At 35.4% G+C, this 19,228-nt stretch overlaps 2 protein-coding genes and 1 non-coding gene across 3 annotated transcripts; 1 reads left to right on the forward strand and 2 right to left on the reverse strand.

The window, feature by feature from the left end:
- Positions 1-3,094: 3,094 nt before the first annotated feature.
- On the forward strand, positions 3,095-6,070 carry LOC109797222 (Pentatricopeptide repeat (PPR) superfamily protein). Its single transcript, XM_020357183.3, has one exon. It carries the CDS (start codon positions 3,337-3,339, stop codon positions 5,572-5,574), a length of 2,238 nt encoding a protein of 745 aa, XP_020212772.1. The 5' UTR covers positions 3,095-3,336; the 3' UTR covers positions 5,575-6,070.
- Positions 6,071-6,369: 299 nt separating this feature from the next.
- Positions 6,370-13,486, reverse strand: CLPB4 (casein lytic proteinase B4). Its single transcript, XM_020356265.3, has 10 exons — positions 13,103-13,486; positions 12,381-12,599; positions 12,070-12,307; positions 11,394-11,589; positions 10,159-10,213; positions 9,666-9,816; positions 8,523-8,831; positions 8,023-8,288; positions 6,997-7,926; positions 6,370-6,807 (listed from the first exon to the last, which is right to left on the reverse strand). Exons 1-10 carry the CDS (start codon positions 13,361-13,363, stop codon positions 6,499-6,501), a joined length of 2,934 nt encoding a protein of 977 aa, XP_020211854.1. The 5' UTR covers positions 13,364-13,486; the 3' UTR covers positions 6,370-6,498.
- A 743-nt stretch (positions 13,487-14,229) lies between these two features.
- Positions 14,230-14,303, reverse strand: TRNAT-AGU (transfer RNA threonine (anticodon AGU)). The gene has a single exon. It is a non-coding gene; the product is annotated as a tRNA-Thr (tRNA).
- Positions 14,304-19,228: the final 4,925 nt, after the last annotated feature.

Below are 19,228 nucleotides of genomic sequence, written 5' to 3' on the forward strand. Positions count from 1 at the left end.
TGGTTATCAAGACCATTATTGGATTCCTTTTTAAAAATCTTTTCTTTTTTCAATGTTTTGAGTAAAACATTGGTGGCGACTCTATGAACCTATTTTTAAAACTATTAATTAAGGATTAGTCTGGTGTCCGGGCATTCCTTAATTGATGAGATTTTCAAAAGGATGTCTAAACCATTAGTCGCGAGATCGGAAATTTTCGGGTTGCGACAAGTAATAAACTAAAAATTTGGTTATTTGACCGTGTAACCGTGTAGGTTGTAATAATGTTATCTTACTCTTAGTCGTTTTATATTATTGAGTGAGTTGTTAATTAATGTTCAGAGACTCTATGATCTGAAATTCCTTAGGAGTTTCAATGGTGTTAAAATGACTTTCTTTAGATAGAGATCCAATTCGACTCCGAAGGAAAGAATATATAAGGTTTTTGTTTGAACAAAGTCTTATAAACTCATTTTTCCCAACTTTCTAGAGAAAGGATTATAGAGAGAAGGTCTATTGTTCGTGAGTTTTTTTTCTTTCAATATTCTTCTCTTCTTCCACCAATCCTTATCTAAGTCATGTCGTTTGTGATTTAGGTAGTGGAAACCTTGAATCAAGTCATTGATTTGGTTGCAAAGCCCCGATCTTTCTTCTCTTCTACATAGGACTTAAGCTACCCCGAGTTAGGGGAAGCTAGAAATTTGTGTGTTGTGAATGAATTTAGGGTTTGAAAATGATTTCATAGCTGTGAGTAGTATGGAATCACATTGTGTGTGCCTGTGTTGATGAATCACATTGAGTTGTTGGCCATAATGATTGATTATTTGCAAAATCTTGTTTGCATGTTGAATTTGAGTGCATTTTTTAGTTGGTTATGATGTATATACTTGTTGTTTTATGTTGGATGTGTTAAAACCTTATTGGATTTAAGGTTGTGACTCAAAATTGGGTTTTGTATATGCAAGATTTTGATGTCGCGTCGGGCACGCCTTCATGGCACATAGCGTTGTTCTAACTTGAGGTTCTCTATCTCGATCACATTGGATGCAAGATTGGTGGTGTCAAGCATGAGGAAAGAGAGTTATTTTGAGTTGGCATAACGTTGAAACCAAAGTTGAGTGGCACCGAGCATGGCCAAGTCACAACTCTTTATCTGGATTTCGTCGAGCGTCGATGTGGTGATGTCGAGCGAGGGTCAGACTGAGACTCTCTGCTTGAGATGGGTCGAGCATGGTGGTTTACCACGTCAAGTGCGAGGTCTCAAGGACCTGTGCCTTAATCATGCTAGGCATAGACTATGTAGCTTTGAGCGTAGGCGAGGCAGAGAGCTCCTTGTCTAAATGGCGTCATGCGCAAGGTATGTAGTGTCAAACACTGATCGTTTAATAAGAGCATGTTGATGTGGTTGATGAAGTGTTGAATATTTGTTATTTAAGTTGTCAAATGAAAATATGATGAATGAGTTGCAAAGATGAAGTAGTATGTGATGATTGTGTTGTGAGTCATTAGTTAAGAAGTAGAAATAAGTTGTAAGTTAGGTGTTGATAGAGTTGTATGTTGATTGTGTAGTTATGTTGAATATATGATGTGTTGTTAAGATGTATGTTGATTAACAAGTTGAATATGAGTACTGATGATTGAGTTATCGTGTTATTGAGTTGTGTTGACCACTTAGGACTAGAGGGAAAGTTTTTGAAAAGTGCATATTTCATTGTGTAGATATTGTGTTGTAGTGTTTCAAGAGCCTAATTTGTTAAAAATCCTTTTTGAGAAGTTGATCCTTGAAGTGCATCATGTGTTAATTGCCCTCTAGAACTTTGTTGGTATCATTTGTGAACAAGGTCGACACACACATATATTGGAAAAGTATAGTATTTGGAGGGTAGTCGATGGACTAATCCCATAGGAGATTTGGTTAAGCTAGCTAATATCATAGTAAGTTCATTCCGAGTTGTTTTACCCTGACAGTAATACTAGATTTCCTTATTTAAGTGGCGACATACGAGAAACTTAGTTGTTGTGTTGTGAATTTATATTCAATTTGTTGTTGATCTAACAAACTCAAAAAGATCATCCTATGTTGTCAATTTAGTATGGTCAAATCACTTAAACTGCTTACTCTATGTTGTAGGAGATTTCCTAGTTAAAATGTGTGATGACACATATAGTTATTGTGTTGAACATATAATGTGTTGAGTTGATTGTGTTGTTCATATGCTATAATGTCACGTCCTGTATGGTGTTGTTGGAGATGAGATGATGATGTGACATTCTTATGTTGTGTGCATATATATATATATATATATCCGTTTACTCTAGAAGTAAGTCTGTCTAGACTTACTCCATTTAATAACTTATGTTCTACATAAAATTTCAACAATTCAATTGTTGAACTTAAAGTTTTTAATGCATAAATCAAATCTGCAAATTTTAAAAAAATTTAAAAATCATTTAATACTTTGTTTCATTAATTCAAATTGACGGATAAGAATCAAAGCAAGTCGTTACAGGCTAAATAGAAATAAATGAAAAATAATATTATATATGTTTGATAAGATAAAAAGAAATGAGTGAGAAATAATTTATATAAAAAAACATAAATAATAAGTAGAAAATAAATAAAAATAAAATAAAAGGAGAAAATAAATAAGAAAATTAAAAAGGATTAAAAATATAATTAATTTTTTTTATTTTAATCAATTAAATTAAAAAATTTAAATATAGTTATAGTCATCAAATTTAAGATAAATTTAATTTTTCTTCCTCAAATTTAATACTTATTTTTAATCCTTTTATTCTTAAAAGTCTTGTTTTAAAACTAATAATATATTTAAAAGTGACAAATTAAAATATTATGTAATATCAATCGAATTTAATTTGATATTTTCATTAATAGAAATATTTATAATTAGATTTTATGTGATAATATTTAATCAATTTTCTAATAAAATTTGAGTAAGGGACTAAAAATTTGAAAATTTAAAAGTAAATTTAATTGAAAAAAATTATTTAAACCAATTAAAAATTTAATAAATTTTAATGTAATAAAATTACAATGGAATGAATGCTTCTTGTTATTCGAATACGTGACTGCTTGAAAGTGAAAATAAAAAAAATAAAAAAAATAAAAAAAAAAGGTGAAAACAAATAAATTTTTTTTAGAGCAAATTTTTTTATAAAAAAATGTGGGACCCACCTCCCCCATTTCTAGACATATACTTATTTTTACCCTTTCATTTTCATTTTCAAATTTTCCCTCTCATTTCTTGCCTATTTGCATCATCATGGTTTTAAGGCTTTTGTCTCATTAATTGTCACACATCATTTACAAGCAATGCCCCAGCTGCATGGGGCACTATGTACGACGCAGCTGAACTCCTCCGTCTCTCCAAGCACATCACCACCCTCGAATCCCTCCTCCGTTTCCACGCCGTCACGGTGACGAGCGGCCACAGCACCAACCTCTTCCTGGCCTCAAAGCTGATATCTCTCTACGACTCTCTCAGCATCGACCACACTCCATGCTCCACCCTCTTCCACTCCCTCCCCCACAAAGACACCTTCCTCTGCAACTCCCTCCTCAAATCCCTCTCCTCGCGCTCCCTCTTCCCCCAACTCCTCTCCCTCTTCTCCCGCATGCGCGCCTCCAACCTCTCCCCCAACCACTTCACTCTCCCCATTGTCTTCTCCGCCGCCGCTCACCTTCCCCTCGCCGCCGCCCTCCACACCCTCGCCGCCAAATCCGCCCTCCTCCCCTCCTCCGCCGCCTCCCTCCTCTCCCTCTACTCCCGCTGCGCCAGAATCGACCTCGCGCGCAAGCTGTTCGACGAAATTCCCGTTAGGGATGTCGTTGCTTGGACTGCACTCATCGTTGGGTTGGCCCACAATGGGGAGCCTGAGGAGGCTTTGAGGTGTCTCCGTCACATGCATGCCCATCATGATGATGACCAGAAGCCCAACGCCAGAACGTGGGAGGGTGGGTTTCTCGCGTGTGGGAACCTCGCTGATGTCAAACAAGGCGCGTGCTTGCACGCGGCGCTTGTCAAAAACGGGGTTGCTTCGTTTTTACAGTCTTCGGTTTTGGATATGTATTCCAAGTGTGGGGTTCCGTGGGAGGCGTACCGGGCTTTTTGTGAGGTGGGTCGGAAAGATCTTCTGTGTTGGACGTCCATGGTTGGGGTTTGGGCCAAGGTTGGGATGATGGGGGAGTGCGTGAGGTTGTTTAAGGAAATGCTGGAGAACGGATTGGACCCCGATGGGGTTGTTGTTGGTTGCGTGGTTTCGGGGTTTGGTAATTCCATGGATGTGCCTGGAGGGAAAGCGTTTCATGGAGTGGTTATAAGGAGACATTTTGTGGATGATGAGAAAGTTAATGATTCGCTGTTGTTTATGTACTGCAAGTTTGGGATGTTGAGTTTGGCGGAGAGGCTTTTCGCTCGGTGTCGTGGAAGTGGTGGAGATTGCTGGAACTTTATGGTTTTTGGGTATGGTAGAATAGGGGAGGATGTGAAGTGTGTTGAGCTCTTTAGGGAGATGCAGTGTTTAGGCATTCCTTCTGAATCAATTGGGGTTGCTTCGGCAATTGCCTCGTGTGCCCAGTTGGGAGCAGTTAATTTGGGAAGGTCGATTCATTGCAATGTGATAAAGGGCTTTTTGGATGGTAACATTTCGGTCACCAACTCGCTCATAGAGATGTATGGCAAATGTGGTAAGATGACGTTTGCTTGGAGAATATTTAATAGGTCGGAGAGGGATGTTCTATCATGGAACACTCTGATTTCGTCTCATGTTCACGTCAAGCATCATGAAGAGGCTGTAAATTTATTTAATAAAATGGTTAGGGAAGACCAGAAGCCCAATACAGCCACGCTTGTGGTAGTGCTTTCAGCTTGTTCTCACCTTGCATCTCTAGATGAAGGAGAAAGAGTTCACCGCTACATAAATGAAAGTGGATTTAGACTCAATTTACCTCTTGGCACAGCATTGGTTGATATGTATGCTAAATGTGGGCAGCTACAAAAATCAAGAATGGTATTTGACTCTATGAAAGAGAAGGATGTAATTTGCTGGAATGCAATGATTTCAGGCTACGGAATGAATGGATATGCAGAATCTGCTATAGAGATATTCCAACATATGGAGGAATCAAACGTTATGCCCAATGAAATTAGCTTCCTCTCTCTTCTATCAGCTTGTGCCCATGCAGGGCTTGTTGAAGAAGGGAAATACATATTCGCAAGAATGCTGAGTTATTCTGTGCAACCCAATTTAAAGCACTACACTTGTATGGTAGATCTTTTGGGAAGGTCAGGTAATCTACAAGAAGCAGAAGATATGGTCCTATCCATGCCCATTTCTCCAGACAGCGGTGTTTGGGGAGCTTTGTTAGGTCATTGTAAAACTTACAATGAAGTTGAGATGGGAATAAGAATTGCAACGTATGCTATTGACACTGAACCAGAAAATGACGGCTACTATATAATGATGGCCAATATGTATAGCTCCATTGGGAGGTGGGAAGAAGCAGAAAATGTGAGAAGGACAATGAAAGAAAAATGTTCAATGGGAAAGAAAGCTGGTTGGAGTCTGCTCTGAGCTAAGCTTCCTTGCGCTCTAGCCTAAACTTTGAAAAGAAAGAAAAGGATAAAGAAAACCATTAGAAGTTTACCAACTGTCAATAGGTTTAATGTTCTAGAGTTTTCTCCCTTCATAAACCATTCATGAGCTCATCAATTGAGCAATTGGGCTTAGGAAGCTGACATGTTATTATCATGAAATACTTTTCGCATTGTACAGGCACCCCACAAAAATAACCCTCTTGATGGATGCTTTAATTATGTAAATCAAAAGAGTTCATGCAGCAGCTAGCAGAGAGCCGTGCGATGGTTGGAAGGAGGGAGATCGAGTTTTCATAAAGGGGGCATTTGATTCTACGGATCATTTTTTTTTTTAATGTACAGTACATTATTTTATTCCTTTGAATTTTGATGCTTTATCTATTAAAAAGACCTATGTTCATATCCAAAAGTTTGAGGCAACCTTTTGAACAGATTAATGAAAATTTTCTCAACAGTTTTGTTATTTCTCTCAACGTTGACAATTTATGAAAATTTTGAGGTTCTAACTTTTTAAATTTGATTATCCTTCAAATGTTAAATGCCATGTTAAGTGCCATATCCATCCTTGTTATCCTACTCGAAATATCCATCCTTCGTTAGAAATTTTTAATTTATTTCAAATTCTCCGACATCATTTTTTTTTCATCAATAAGTGAAATTACAATAATAATGTAATCAAATACAACTATATTTTTTCAAAATTGAGCATATTTCATGACTTTCGTTGTACAAAACTTCAAATGACCAATTTATTTTTCTAAAGGAATATCTCTTAAAGCTTTAATTGAACAAAACTATAATTAATTAAACACAAGGAACACGTTCATATCGTACGGAGTTTCACCAAAACAAAAAGTTTGAACTCTAGTTTTTTCTAAGTGAAGCTTTCCAGTGGCCAAAATTAGTCATTGACAGCCATGGCATCCGCAACTTGACTGTCCAACTTCTTAATAAGTAATCTCTTTAGAGGAGGACGCTCTTTGCCCGATGGAGTTACATCCGCATCAACAATGATTGAGTCCTCTTCTTTGTAATCTCCCCTTAGAACTCCCATGGCAATTTCATTTTCAACCAATTGTTGTATCACTCTTTTCACTGGTCTTGCCCCAAAATTTGGATCAAAACCCAGTACACCAAGAAGTTTAACAGCTTCTTCTGTGTAATGAAGATCAATTTTCTTTTGCTTGAGCCTGTTTTTCACTCGCTCCATCTATACCAAGTGAAGAAACTTGTATTAGCAAGCATCTCCAGCAATTAGAATAGAGACAAACAAACAGTTTCTTACACTTGGATTAAGTCGTAAACAAATGAAAAAAACTTCAATATCATTAGAAAAATAGTTATTTACCAAGGAAATGAAATAAATCAACATCAGTCTAAAGGGAAACACATCCATTACCTGGAGCTCCACTATTTTGCTTATCTGTTCGGAATCCAGAGGCTGGAACACAATATATTCATCAATACGATTCATGAACTCAGGACGAAATGTTTGCCTAGCCAACTCAACGACTTGGTTTTTCATTTGATCATAGACTGCAGTTTTATCATCTTGTGTATTACGAAGAGTTTCAAGTATGTAATGAGAACCAATGTTTGAAGTCATAATCACAACACTATTCGTGAAGCTGACAGTCCTTCCTTGAGAATCAGTAATCCTACCATCATCCAACAATTGTAACAAGATGTTGAAGACATCATGATGTGCCTTCTCGATTTCATCAAATAGTACCACAGAGTAGGGTCTTCTCCGGACCACTTCAGTTAGCTGACCACCTTCTTCGTAACCAACATAACCGGGAGGGGCTCCAACTAAACGTGAAACGGCATGTTTCTCCATGTACTCACTCATATCAATTCTAACAAGAGCATTTTCAGTGTTAAACAAGTAACCAGCCAAAGCCTTGGCAAGCTCAGTTTTGCCAACACCAGTTGGACCCATGAACATGAAGCTTGCAATTGGCCGATTTGGATCAGACAATCCAGCCCTTGAACGGCGAATTGCATCAGCCACAGATTTAACAGCAATGTCCTGACCAACCACTCTCTTGTGAAGAACCTGTTCCAGCAAGACTAACTTTTCTCTCTCTGTTTGCTGGAGGTTTGATAATGGAATACCAGTCCATTTACTAACAATCTCTGTAATATCAAGGTCAGTGACCTCTTCGCGAAGTAAAGATTGTCCAGACTCTCGGAATTCAGCTAGGTTCTTTTCAGCTTCTTCTAATTGGCGTTGAAGGGACATCAAGGTTCCATACTTAAGCTCAGCAGCACGGTTGAGGTCATAATCACGTTCAGCAGCTTCCATCTCTAGGTTGACTCTATCAATCTACATAAGATTATAACATGTAAGATGCAGAATTCTTAAGAGGGGGTGGGGTCCGGAAGGAACTAGAGTAATGACAAAACGCAAACTAAACATTACCTCTTCTTTGATTGACCTTATCCGAGTCATAAAAACTTTTTCATTGTCCCATTTTTCTATCAATTCTTTTTGCTTCTGCTTAAGTAAACTCAAATCATTTTCAAGCTTACTTAATCTTTCTTTAGATGCCTTGTCAGTGTCATTTTTCAAAGAGAGCTTTTCCATCTCCAATTTCAATACTGCCCTGTCTATCTCATCCAATTCTGTAGGCTTAGAGGTGATCTCCATCTTCAGCTTTGCAGCAGCTTCATCAACAAGATCAATGGCTAAAAAAGAAAGGGGGAAAAAAATAAGTACTGGAAGCAACAAATCAACCAGCTAAACTTTTCAAGCTATTAACAATCTTAAGGCTTTTAAGAGAGAGAATGTTTTTTCTTCAAAAAGAAAAGTTTACATCTTCCTAGTTATGACGAAACTTCTTTAAAATAATGAAGTAAACCGTAAAATAAACCATTACAGAAAATCAACATTTTTATATATGGGATAGAGTCACATCTAACCTTTGTCCGGTAAGAAGCGTTCTGTAATATATCGATCTGCAAGAATAGCAGCTGAAACAAGTGCACTATCTGATATTTTGACTCCATGATGCAACTCATAGCGTTCACGCAACCCACGAAGAATGGATATTGTATCTTCAACAGATGGTTGACTGCAAAACACTTGTTGAAATCTACGCTCAAGTGCAGGATCCTTTTCAATATATTTTCTGTACTCGTTCAATGTAGTTGCTCCTATGCAACGAAGTTCACCTCGTCCAAGCATCGGCTTCAACAAGTTCCCAGCATCCATTGCACCACTTGTAGCCCCTGTTAATTAAGGAACAAATGACCAAAAAAACACCATATTACTGATTGGTTGAATAGAACTGGAACAAAACTATGGTGGATGACCAGATATGTGAATCAGAATGTCAATTCAATCTGGTTAAGAGAGCATATGGTCAAAGAAGTGAAAAAACCTAACTAAAGAAAAACTATTGGTGTCCGCCCAATTACAGGATCAGCTATAAACAGTATGATTATAGATTTATAGTGGATTACTTTCTTCCATCAGTACTCAACTATAATCAAATCCCCCTCCCCCTAATCTATCGGGAAACAGGAAGGTAGAAATCAATATTCAGATTAGGTTGCTTTGACTGCAGCAGTCAATTATTTTGTTCACTAATTGATTTTAACCAAAAATAGATAACATATATTCCTGATTTTTAGGCATGGGGAAGAGAGGCCACTTGGTGGTGGGTTATAAATAGTGTCCTGTACCAATCATCTCATATGCTTAAGTTGATAAATGAAAACACAAAATTGCTTTTATAATACATCTCCAACACACCCTCTGAGAAAAGAGCTTTTTGGGGTTAAAAGAATCATGGAGTGGACAATGCACAAGTCCACCTATCTTGTCATGAAAATCAACATTTCTTTTAACATAATGGGGGCAGCACAGACCAAAGTCTAGACCACTAGGTTATAGAGGGTATAATACCGTGTCATGAACCAACTACCCTAAAGGTTCAAGTGCACTAGGTGAAGGCATATAAATGGTTATACTACATCTCTAACAAATAAAAATTACACTAATTTTATATTCGAGATTATAACCTAATGGAATGGATTGAGCAACAAGAATAGAGTACCAACCTGCACCTACAACAGTATGGATTTCATCAATAAACAAAATTATTTGCCCATTTGATGCTGTAACTTCCTTCAGGACAGCTTTCAACCTTTCTTCAAAATCTCCACGATACTTGGCCCCAGCAAGCAATGAACCCATATCAAGGGAGATCAACTGTAAATCCCCAAGAATAAAAGTAAATTTTAATACAAATCTAAACCAAAAAAAAATAAAATTACAGCATTGCATTGCCTGACAAGACTGCCTAGGAAGTGATAAGCAAAAGTTTAATATGAAGGCCTGGAACCTACGTACAGCAGATTAGCAAGGCCTTGAAGAGAAAAAAAAATTATATGAGCTACTATCAGAAGAATATGACACTACAAGGTGTCAACAACTTGACTAGACCTTTTTCAGAAGTTTTTATGCAATCAGACTGCATTGAGACTTCACAAGAAGTCAACAAGAAATTCAACTCATAAATTTATAATCAGGAAAAAAAAATAGGAGATCAACCTTTCGATTCATCAATGGCTCTGGAACATCACCACGCACTATACGTTGAGCTAATCTGCAAAACAATGAAAAGGATTTTAGTACAATTAAAGAAAAATAGGGGATATTTAATCCAGTATAAAAATAAAAGGCTTTATAAGCTACTACCACTCTAAATCATAATTCAGATATTTTGAAGGCGACCAAGATGCAAATGGGTTAGGAAGGATGCTTTGATGAATTAGACGCATTTATTACAAGGATTAAGGAGTATATGTGATACAAAATAACTTGTACTAGTCATTCTGCATTAGTTTTTTACTAGAAATTGCATGATGCAATTACTTAAATTGTTAAAATGGTAAATCACCGATTGATAAACTAATAAAAAGCTACACTGAACACAAAAATCATACATAATACAGCAATGCACTCTGTCCCAGAGTCAAAAGTCTCCTTCAGAAAATATTCGTACCCACAAACTGCAAATAACAACATACTTCCCTAATTACATACCCTGCTATTTGATATAATTCTGATACATAACTACCATCAGTTATTTTGCATGAATAACTGTCATCATGTAATTTCTAATACAGAACCAATGCTACACAAGGTAAATTATTTTATATCACATATACTTCTAATAATAACTGCCTCCAATTCATTAATGATCCTTCCTAACTTAGATCGCGGTTCCCATCATATTTGAATTGTTGCACTTGCACTTTCTCGTTATTGCTGGAAATTGGAGCAGTTTGTTTAAAAAGTATCACTCCAAAAACATGTTCTGTTAATACAGCATGCATACATTCCATTGCCAGAGTTTATTGCAATTAAACAAAATATGTATATATAACAAAATTCAGTACTTGTTTTTCATGTTTAAGGATTTTAGTCTTGATTCAAAATGTTGACCTAATTACCCATGAAGGCATAAACTACAAACATGTGTTAGAACTTACAAAGAAGCACAAAGAACAATGAACACTTCAATCCATTGGGAAAGGTTATTGTAAAATGATGATCATACAGCAAAAATCAAGATATAAATAAACCAAGAACTCAAAGTACTAGTGATCAAATTTGTTCAGGGCAAATAGAAGAAGGGTACCTATTGCATAACTCAATAATAACATACACACAGAAAAACCTAAAATATGCACAAAGTGCAAGGTACAAAAATATTAATAGCAACAAGTTACATTGTGTATAAAACATTTCAAGTAATTGCTATAAAATTATATTAGACAAACCCTTCAGCAATAGCAGTTTTGCCCACACCAGGTTCACCAATAATAACAGGATTGTTTTTTGTTCTCCTTGATAATATCTGGATACAGCGCCGAATTTCATCATCTCGACCTATGACAGGATCAAGCTTGCCACGCCTAGCAAGTTCAGTCAGATCATTTCCATACTTGTCCAATGCCTCATATTTCCCCTCCGGATCTACATACAGTTATTTCTAAATGAGGAAAACAATGTAACATAGAAATCTGACAAACAAACAAAAGCAAGAAGAGAAGATAACAGTGTAGGCCAAACATAAAATGAGCATTAAAACCAGGTCTTGATTCATAACCTGCAACCTGGTCAAGGATCAAGCTTAAGGACAATCAGTGTCATCTGAAGTCACTGAAGCCAATTGAAACAAGAGGTACCTTACAAACCAAACATGATACCAATTTATAACTAGCAACTTAGGTTATTTGTTCCCTCTATACTATAGCTTATAACAATCCTATATAATCAATATTCTTTTTCTTGTAATCCCACCAAACTTAATACCCTTTTACTATATTTGGCTTCAAGTTCATTACTAAATTATAAAGAAAAAATTCAGCTTTATTGTATTTGCAATAAGATATAACCAATCACACACTCCTATCTTTCTGGAAAAACAAAAAACCTTCAAATAAAGATCTGTACTTTGATCGGTCACTCTTTGACTTCCACGAATAGCTTGAACGGCATCGTTCAAAGTCTTCTCACTAAGCTGAAGATTCTTAAATAACTGCTGCCCAAACCTCTTATCAGAATGAAACGCTAGCAAAAGATGCTCCACAGACACATACTCATCACCCATCTCTTTCTTGTATTTTCGAGAATTTTCCAAGAGCGAGCTAAGATGCGAACCTATTACAGGACCACTAGTGTCACCTGTAACCTGCCAAATGAAGCCAGGTCAATTTTCTAAAATACCAACAGAAATCTATTATCTATAACATGAGGAAACACACCTTAGGTTGCTGAGCAATGAAATCATCAGTAGCTTGTAGAACTGACGTGTTGTCCAACCCTGCCTTGGTAAATATCCTTCGGGCCAAGCCATCCTTTTGCTCCAAGAGGGCTTTCATTAAGTGCTCAGACTCCACAATTTGTTGTTTACTAACTCGTGCCGCATCAACAGCACCAAGAATCCCCTCCCATGCCATATCTGTGAACTCTGTCTGCGCCACCTGATAAAATATAAAGAACACATCGTTAAACCAGAAAAATTACACTCGTACTTATCATTATCCATTTATATTCTCCAGCCAGAAGATATAGAGAATTGCCGTACTGATTCACTGTTCAATAGCCAAATAGAATAAAATGACAGAATTTGACAATGTATAAAAATAAAAATAAAAATCCATCCACTGTCCAGAAATAGGAGCTAAAATCAATAAACTTATGCAGCTCAGTTTATGCTTTTCTAGAAACTAAAGGAGATAGTTTCTATACAAGTTTTATGCACAAGCTTATTTAAGCTTAGGGAATAAGGTTAATTCGTTACACTTTCTTATTTTCTTCTCCATAAGTGTTCACTGTTCACAGAAAAGTTTATCCAAACAGAAAGTAACCAAATAACATAGTTTCCATAATATTTGAGAACAGAAGACATTATAGAGTAAAATTTCAGTCTCCAACGCTTAACAAAGAGTACCGAATTCGTGGCGTGCAAAACGAATAGTAATACCTGAGAGCTTGCGGCGGAGCGGAGGGAGGGATTAGTGGCGTGGAAGGTGCGAGCGAAAGAGAGGGAGAGGAACTTGGCGGAGGCGACATTGGTGGCCGCGAATGCATCGACAATCGGAGGCCGAGAAAGCGAATTGTCCGAAGCACGAGAGAGGGAGGAGAAGAGTCGTCGCGCGGAGCGGGAGCTGGAGCGAGAGGTGGTAGAAGCGGTTACGGCGGCGAAAACGGATTTGGATAGCGTCGGAGTTCTTCTGGTTGCCATTGACGGCGAGAGCGAAGATTACGACCAGAATCGTATTACAGTGAAGGTCACAGACTCAGTGGGTTTATCACACCACTAGAAGCTTGGGAAAGGGGCAAAAGAAGCACGTAGAATGTTCTAACTTCTAACATTCACCATCATTTTTTATTTGCTGTGCCTAGTTGTGTCTAATTCTTCTTGTGTCTAATTTTTATTTTTTTTAAAGATAAATGCCTGAAATTTTATTTAACGGGATGAAAATAAATGTATTACATTAGAAGCTATATCAAACCTTGTGGAACCTCCTCAATAGTCAATCCAGATTCTATTAATAAGTTTTTTTTATCAGTATTATTAATTATTAAATATTAATAACTTTATTCAGTGAAAGATGTAGAATTGGATGAAAATTATGTTTTTAGCTAAATTTGATGAAAGATGGAGTACAGGTTTATTTTCATCTCTATCTCTATTATGTTGTGATTATGAGAAAAGTCAATAATTAATTATTTAATATTTTATAGAAACAATTATAAATTATATGTTTCGAATTTAAATTTTAGCAAAAAGATATTAAGAATTTTAAGTTTGCAACTTATCGACGTTGATTTTGTTATAAAGTTTATGTGTTTATCAATTTATAATTTTTTAAGTATAACTAAATTCGTTTAGTTTTTTTTTTTAATGAGCTACGAAATATAAAGTTTGGAAAATAATATAATATAATGACTATTAACTAATGCCGGATGGAACTTGAGAAAAATAAGCATTGTTAAAAGACTATAAATTAAGAGAAATGAAATCTTTAACCTAAAATTTTCGTCAATAATAACTCAAATTTTATTAAATTAACTATATATAAGATGTAATATTGTTAAAAATAAATCTGCTTTCATTGAGAGTCGAACTCAAGACCTCCCGCTTACTAAACGGGTGCTCTAACCAACTGAGCTATGAAAGCACTTGTTGAATCTGTACTTGTCATTATCATGATAATATCACATACTAAACTAAAGCGATACGGCTACCTTGTAATTATATTTATGGCTATTAGTAGTATTATCTAGCTACTTTGAAATGTCGAGAATATGAATCTTTTTTCCTATACTCACGAGCTGATTAATCTATGTCTATTCTGTAATTTAAGATTCTTTTTAAATCTTTTTCCAACCCTGTTTTCATTCTTAAAACTTATAGTCATATTTTATTATTATCATAATAACATACATTATAATATAGTAAAATAATGATTAAAATAATTACTTCATCCTATAATTGTTTTATTTGAAGTCTACCCAAAATTTTGTAGCGGTTTCTTTTACGGTCGTCAAATTTTATAGTGATTTCACTTCATATCACAAATATTCTTTTAATGTTAACGGCAAAAATCAAAACTTTAACTTTTAGGTCAAAACTCTTATTTGGTCTCTTATAATATTTTTTTTGTTTTAATTTAGTTTCATTTTAATTTTTTGTATTAATTTGGTCCTAATAATTTAAATTATTACAATTTGAGACTTCCGTCTAAATGATTTAAATGAAGTTAACTGGTGGCCACATGGATGTCACGTAGATGCCACATAGGTGGATCCCAAAATACTTGAATACACCTGGAACCAGAACGGGCCGTTCTGGTTTCAAAATGGGCCGTTCTGGTTCCAGAATTTCGTGCCCAAAAAACACCCAAGGTACAAAGCATTTCAAACACTAGATTTGGTAATATTGTCAATGGGGATTGATAATTTCAATTGCTAAACATTTGGTCTATACAGTGTATCATTAAGGACGATGCAATATATCATTAAGGACAATGATAACATGTTTTATTTCATTGTTAGTCAAACTGGAGTGAACCACTTACTACCAAATTGACACTATACAGTCAAGGATGAAACGAAACAGTATTTCTCCTTGAAGTCATTGACGATGTACCCCAACAATAACAACATGTTCTTGAGGAGGTACAACCTGAATTTTTGTGGTTTAGGGCTTCTCTTCAGCGTTACCCAGATGATTTCCTTTCTCAGTAATTTCTTTGAACTTTTTTAGTATATGTTATGTTCTGAATTTTTTATTTTCAGTTTCTGAACCATGTTTCTGTCTTTGAATTTTTTATATATTATGAATTTTTATTATTAATTTTTGAATCACATTGCGGCATTTTAGTCAAGATTTTGAACTAGATAAGTTCAAATCAAAGAAAGATTTTGGAAGGTCTTATCTTATTTGATTTTTTTTGTTTTATTCATAAATGAATATTAATTTATTATATTTTTTTATTTATTATATTTTTATTAATATAGATATAATAAAAAAAATATAATAAAAGCATGAAGTTGGCATTTTGGATCGGGCCCTTCTGAATTCAGAACAGTCCGTTCTAACAGCAGAACGGGTCGTTCTGAAACCAGAACGGGTCGTTCTGAAGCCAGAACAGGTCGTTCTGCTGCACTCATATTGTGTTAAATTTGCATTTGGAACGGCCCGTTCCAGTTGCAAAATTAACACATAACATGTGCATGCAGAACGGGCCGTTCTGGTTCCAGGTGTATTCATGAAATTTGGCATCCATGTGTGCATCTACGTGGCATCCACCTGGCATCCACGTGCCCAACAGTTAACTCCGTTTAAATCATTTGGACGGAAGTCCTAAATTGCAATAATTTAAATTATTGGGGACCAAATTGAGACCAAAAATTAAAGTGGGACTAAATTGAAACAAAAAAATATTATCAGGGATCAAATGAAAGTTTTAGCCTAACTTTTAACACGTATAAGTGGGACTAAAACTTGTAATTTTTGCATGTGCAAACTAAAACTTATAATTGATGCAACTATAAGGACCAACTACTAAGTGAATTGCACCCAAAAAAAAAAAACTATCAAGTAAATAATTTAATCTAAAATAATATGATACCTAAATAGTACTACATAGATACATTCTTCATAAATAGTTTAGAAAAAGCTATTATTATAATATCATATTTTTCTTAATAATGTATATTTGTGATGTATGTTATTTTGTTGCTTTTGACCTTTGTAGGGTGAAAGTTAGAGTTTAGATAAATCTAAGTTTAAGTTATAAAGGATATAACTTAAGTTTGGTTTGAGGAAGATTAAGGTATATAAGACAGATTTTTAAAAAGAAATTTTATAAGTTCATAACTTTATAATTTTATAGAAAAGTTAGAGAAAATTAAAAGTGCTTTATAGTTGACAAAGTTTAATCTTCGATTCAATTTCATTGGAAGATCTCTGTTTTCTCTTTGATCATTAGTTGGTGTGGTAGATATTGTGATTCATTATTATTGTGTGTGTAATTCTCTTTTCAATTTTAAGTTGCATAATGCATATAGATGAGGGAGGTTGAATTGCATGCATGAATTATGGTGTGGGATGAGAAGATTTAAAGTTGTTAAGTTAAACATTGAGTTGTTGTTCTTGGTTTTTGTTTATGCATATTTTTTGGGTTTGATCACTTAAAGCGCTTATGAGAGTTGCTTAAAGCATATTGGTGCAATCATTTCTAAATTGGCTTGCTCAAAGTGAATTTTGTTTGCTTAAAGTGAATTTCAATGGCTTGAGCGAAATATCACTCATTTAAGTGAGTTGAACACGTCCCCAAGAGTGTTATGAGGTTGAGCTCACTCAAAGCAAGCAATGAAGGAGCTTTGAGTGAATTTCACTCGCTTAGAACACCTTATTCCAACCTTGAAGCAACTCATGCTTTTGAAATCTTGTAATCTTCTAAGTATATTCTTGTTGTGCTGGATGGTTAAATGAAGATTGATGAAAAATTGAATTTAATTCATTATATATTGATTTATGATGATAATTTAAGTTGTTTAATTTGAAAGTTACGTATTATTGAAAGTTGTAGGTTGATTTAAGTTCTTAAAGTTGAAATTATGATGCACGTTTTAGCTGTGATATAAAAATTAGAGGAGAGTAAATTTAAACAAATTTTACATTGACATCCCTTGACCCAAAGATGCAAGTCATGTGACCTGCATATGACTTTTAATGATTTTTTTTCTTCCTAAAATACCCTTATATTTTCCAATGTGCTCCCTCCTCGCCATTGTCGCCAACCATTCCATGTAGGTCTCCTTGTTGATGAGGGTAGCGCTCATCCACGTCTGGTTGTTGTTCATTTGGAAAAGGAAGGAGGCCTCATTGTTGTCGACAACTCCAATCTAACACATATGCTTGAGCAAGTCGCAGATTTTGTTGATGACATTCGAAGTTGGAGAAGTAGTCACGGAGGGAAAGTGTGGCTTGCATAGTGGTGACATAGTCGACGTCGCACGTGAGGTTGAAGAGGTGGGAAGCGGCATGGTGGACCTTGGCAAGGTTGATGGTGATGACCACACGCACCAACTGCCTTGGGTTTTGTTGCACCGCATTAGCTTAGCGAGAGAGGGAGGTATAGAACATGTCCAAAATATAACGTGTTATTGTAGCTTGTGTGAATGAAGTCTTTGTCGTCATCGCCCACGGGGGTGGGAGCCTCGTCTTTGGCAACGAAGAATGTGGCTGCAAAGAGGAAAAGGAGGAAGCGTGTGGGATTGTGGGTTGCGATGGTTTGATTACAAAGGTGGAGAGTGTGGAGGATAGATAGGAAGTTAAGGGAGGCTAATAGGGGTGGCAAAATGGACCCGACCCGTGCGCCAGCCTGTTGGCCCGCCAAAAACTGGCGGCCGGGCCTAATATTTTAACCTGCCAACCTGTCAAACCTGCTAGCTCGCCAGGCCAAATAGCGGGCTAGCCCGTTACAACCCGCCAACTTGCATACTTTAATTTTTTTTATATTTAATTTTTTTTATGTTTAATTTATTTTGATGTAGAATATGAAGATGGAGATGATAAACACAAAAAAGTAGAGACAACTTCCAAAGGAGCTTCTAATGTTCTTAAAATAGAAAGTTAAAGTTGATTAATTGTGTTTAAACTTGTTTTGTGGACTATCAAAAATTTAATTTATTAGTAATTTGTAAGTTTATAATTTGGTTTTGATTTTGGTGTAAGTGAACTAATTTCTATTTGATTTTGTTATAAATTTGTAATTTGCTTTTGTTGAACATATATTATGTATAATATGTATGCATTTTTAATTTTATATGGTTATATTTATTTATTTGTAGCAGTTTTTTTTATTTGAACATAAAAAAAAAAAAAATATATATATATATATATATATATAATTTTATTTTTTAGTCGTATGCGGGCTGGCCCACCAACCCGCTAGCCCGTCCTTAAGCGGGGCGGACCAGCTATCACAACCCGTTTTCTATTAGCGGGCCGGCCTGGCCTGGCCCGTATTTGGCGGGTCGGCCTGACCCATCTTGCCACCCCTAGAGGCTAAGGACAAGGAGAGGTGAGTGAAATAGTTGGAGAAGATGGGGGCCTTTTAGGGAGAGAAAAAATCATTAAAAGTCATATATATATATATATATATATATATATATATATATATGTCACATGATACACATCTTACAAGTCGAGAGAGAAAGACCGATATAACATTTATTAAGTTTTTAAAATATTTTATTGCAAGTCTAAATTATAAGAAGTAACATATGCAATCTTAAAAAAAACATAGGAGGTGAAAGTATAATTTATTCTAATATTTAAAATTACTTATGTCACTATAATAGTTGTTAAAAAGTTTGGTTACTGAATTAATCTTTCAAAGATCGATAATTGTATTATATTAGTCTTTTAAAAAATTTATTTTCAAACAAACTTGTGTTTGAGAACCTATTTAAAACGTTGTCGATGACATTCACACTTTAAAACCTCTTCATTCAAGAGTTGTTTGCCTCATTTAGAAGGTTAATCAAACATACACAAACTCATTTATATATTTAATCAATCATTTAATGT

The sequence above is a fragment of the Cajanus cajan genome, chromosome 6 (genome assembly GCF_000230855.2).
Source record: "Cajanus cajan strain Asha chromosome 6, NIPB_CcT2T_4, whole genome shotgun sequence".
Lineage (NCBI taxonomy): Eukaryota > Viridiplantae > Streptophyta > Magnoliopsida > Fabales > Fabaceae > Cajanus > Cajanus cajan.

Excerpts from the sequence above, each read along its gene's own strand:
- LOC109797222 (XM_020357183.3), top strand. The coding sequence starts at position 3,337 with ATGTACGACGCAGCTGAACTCCTCCGTCTCTCCAAGCACATCACCACC.
- CLPB4 (XM_020356265.3), bottom strand. The coding sequence starts at position 13,363 with ATGGCAACCAGAAGAACTCCGACGCTATCCAAATCCGTTTTCGCCGCC. Across the intron at positions 12,600-13,102 it reads GCTCCGCCGCAAGCTCTCAG|GTGGCGCAGACAGAGTTCAC; the intron begins GTATTACTATTC and ends ATATTTTATCAG. Across the intron at positions 10,214-11,393 it reads AAAACTGCTATTGCTGAAGG|ATTAGCTCAACGTATAGTGC; the intron begins GTTTGTCTAATA and ends ATTGTTTTGCAG.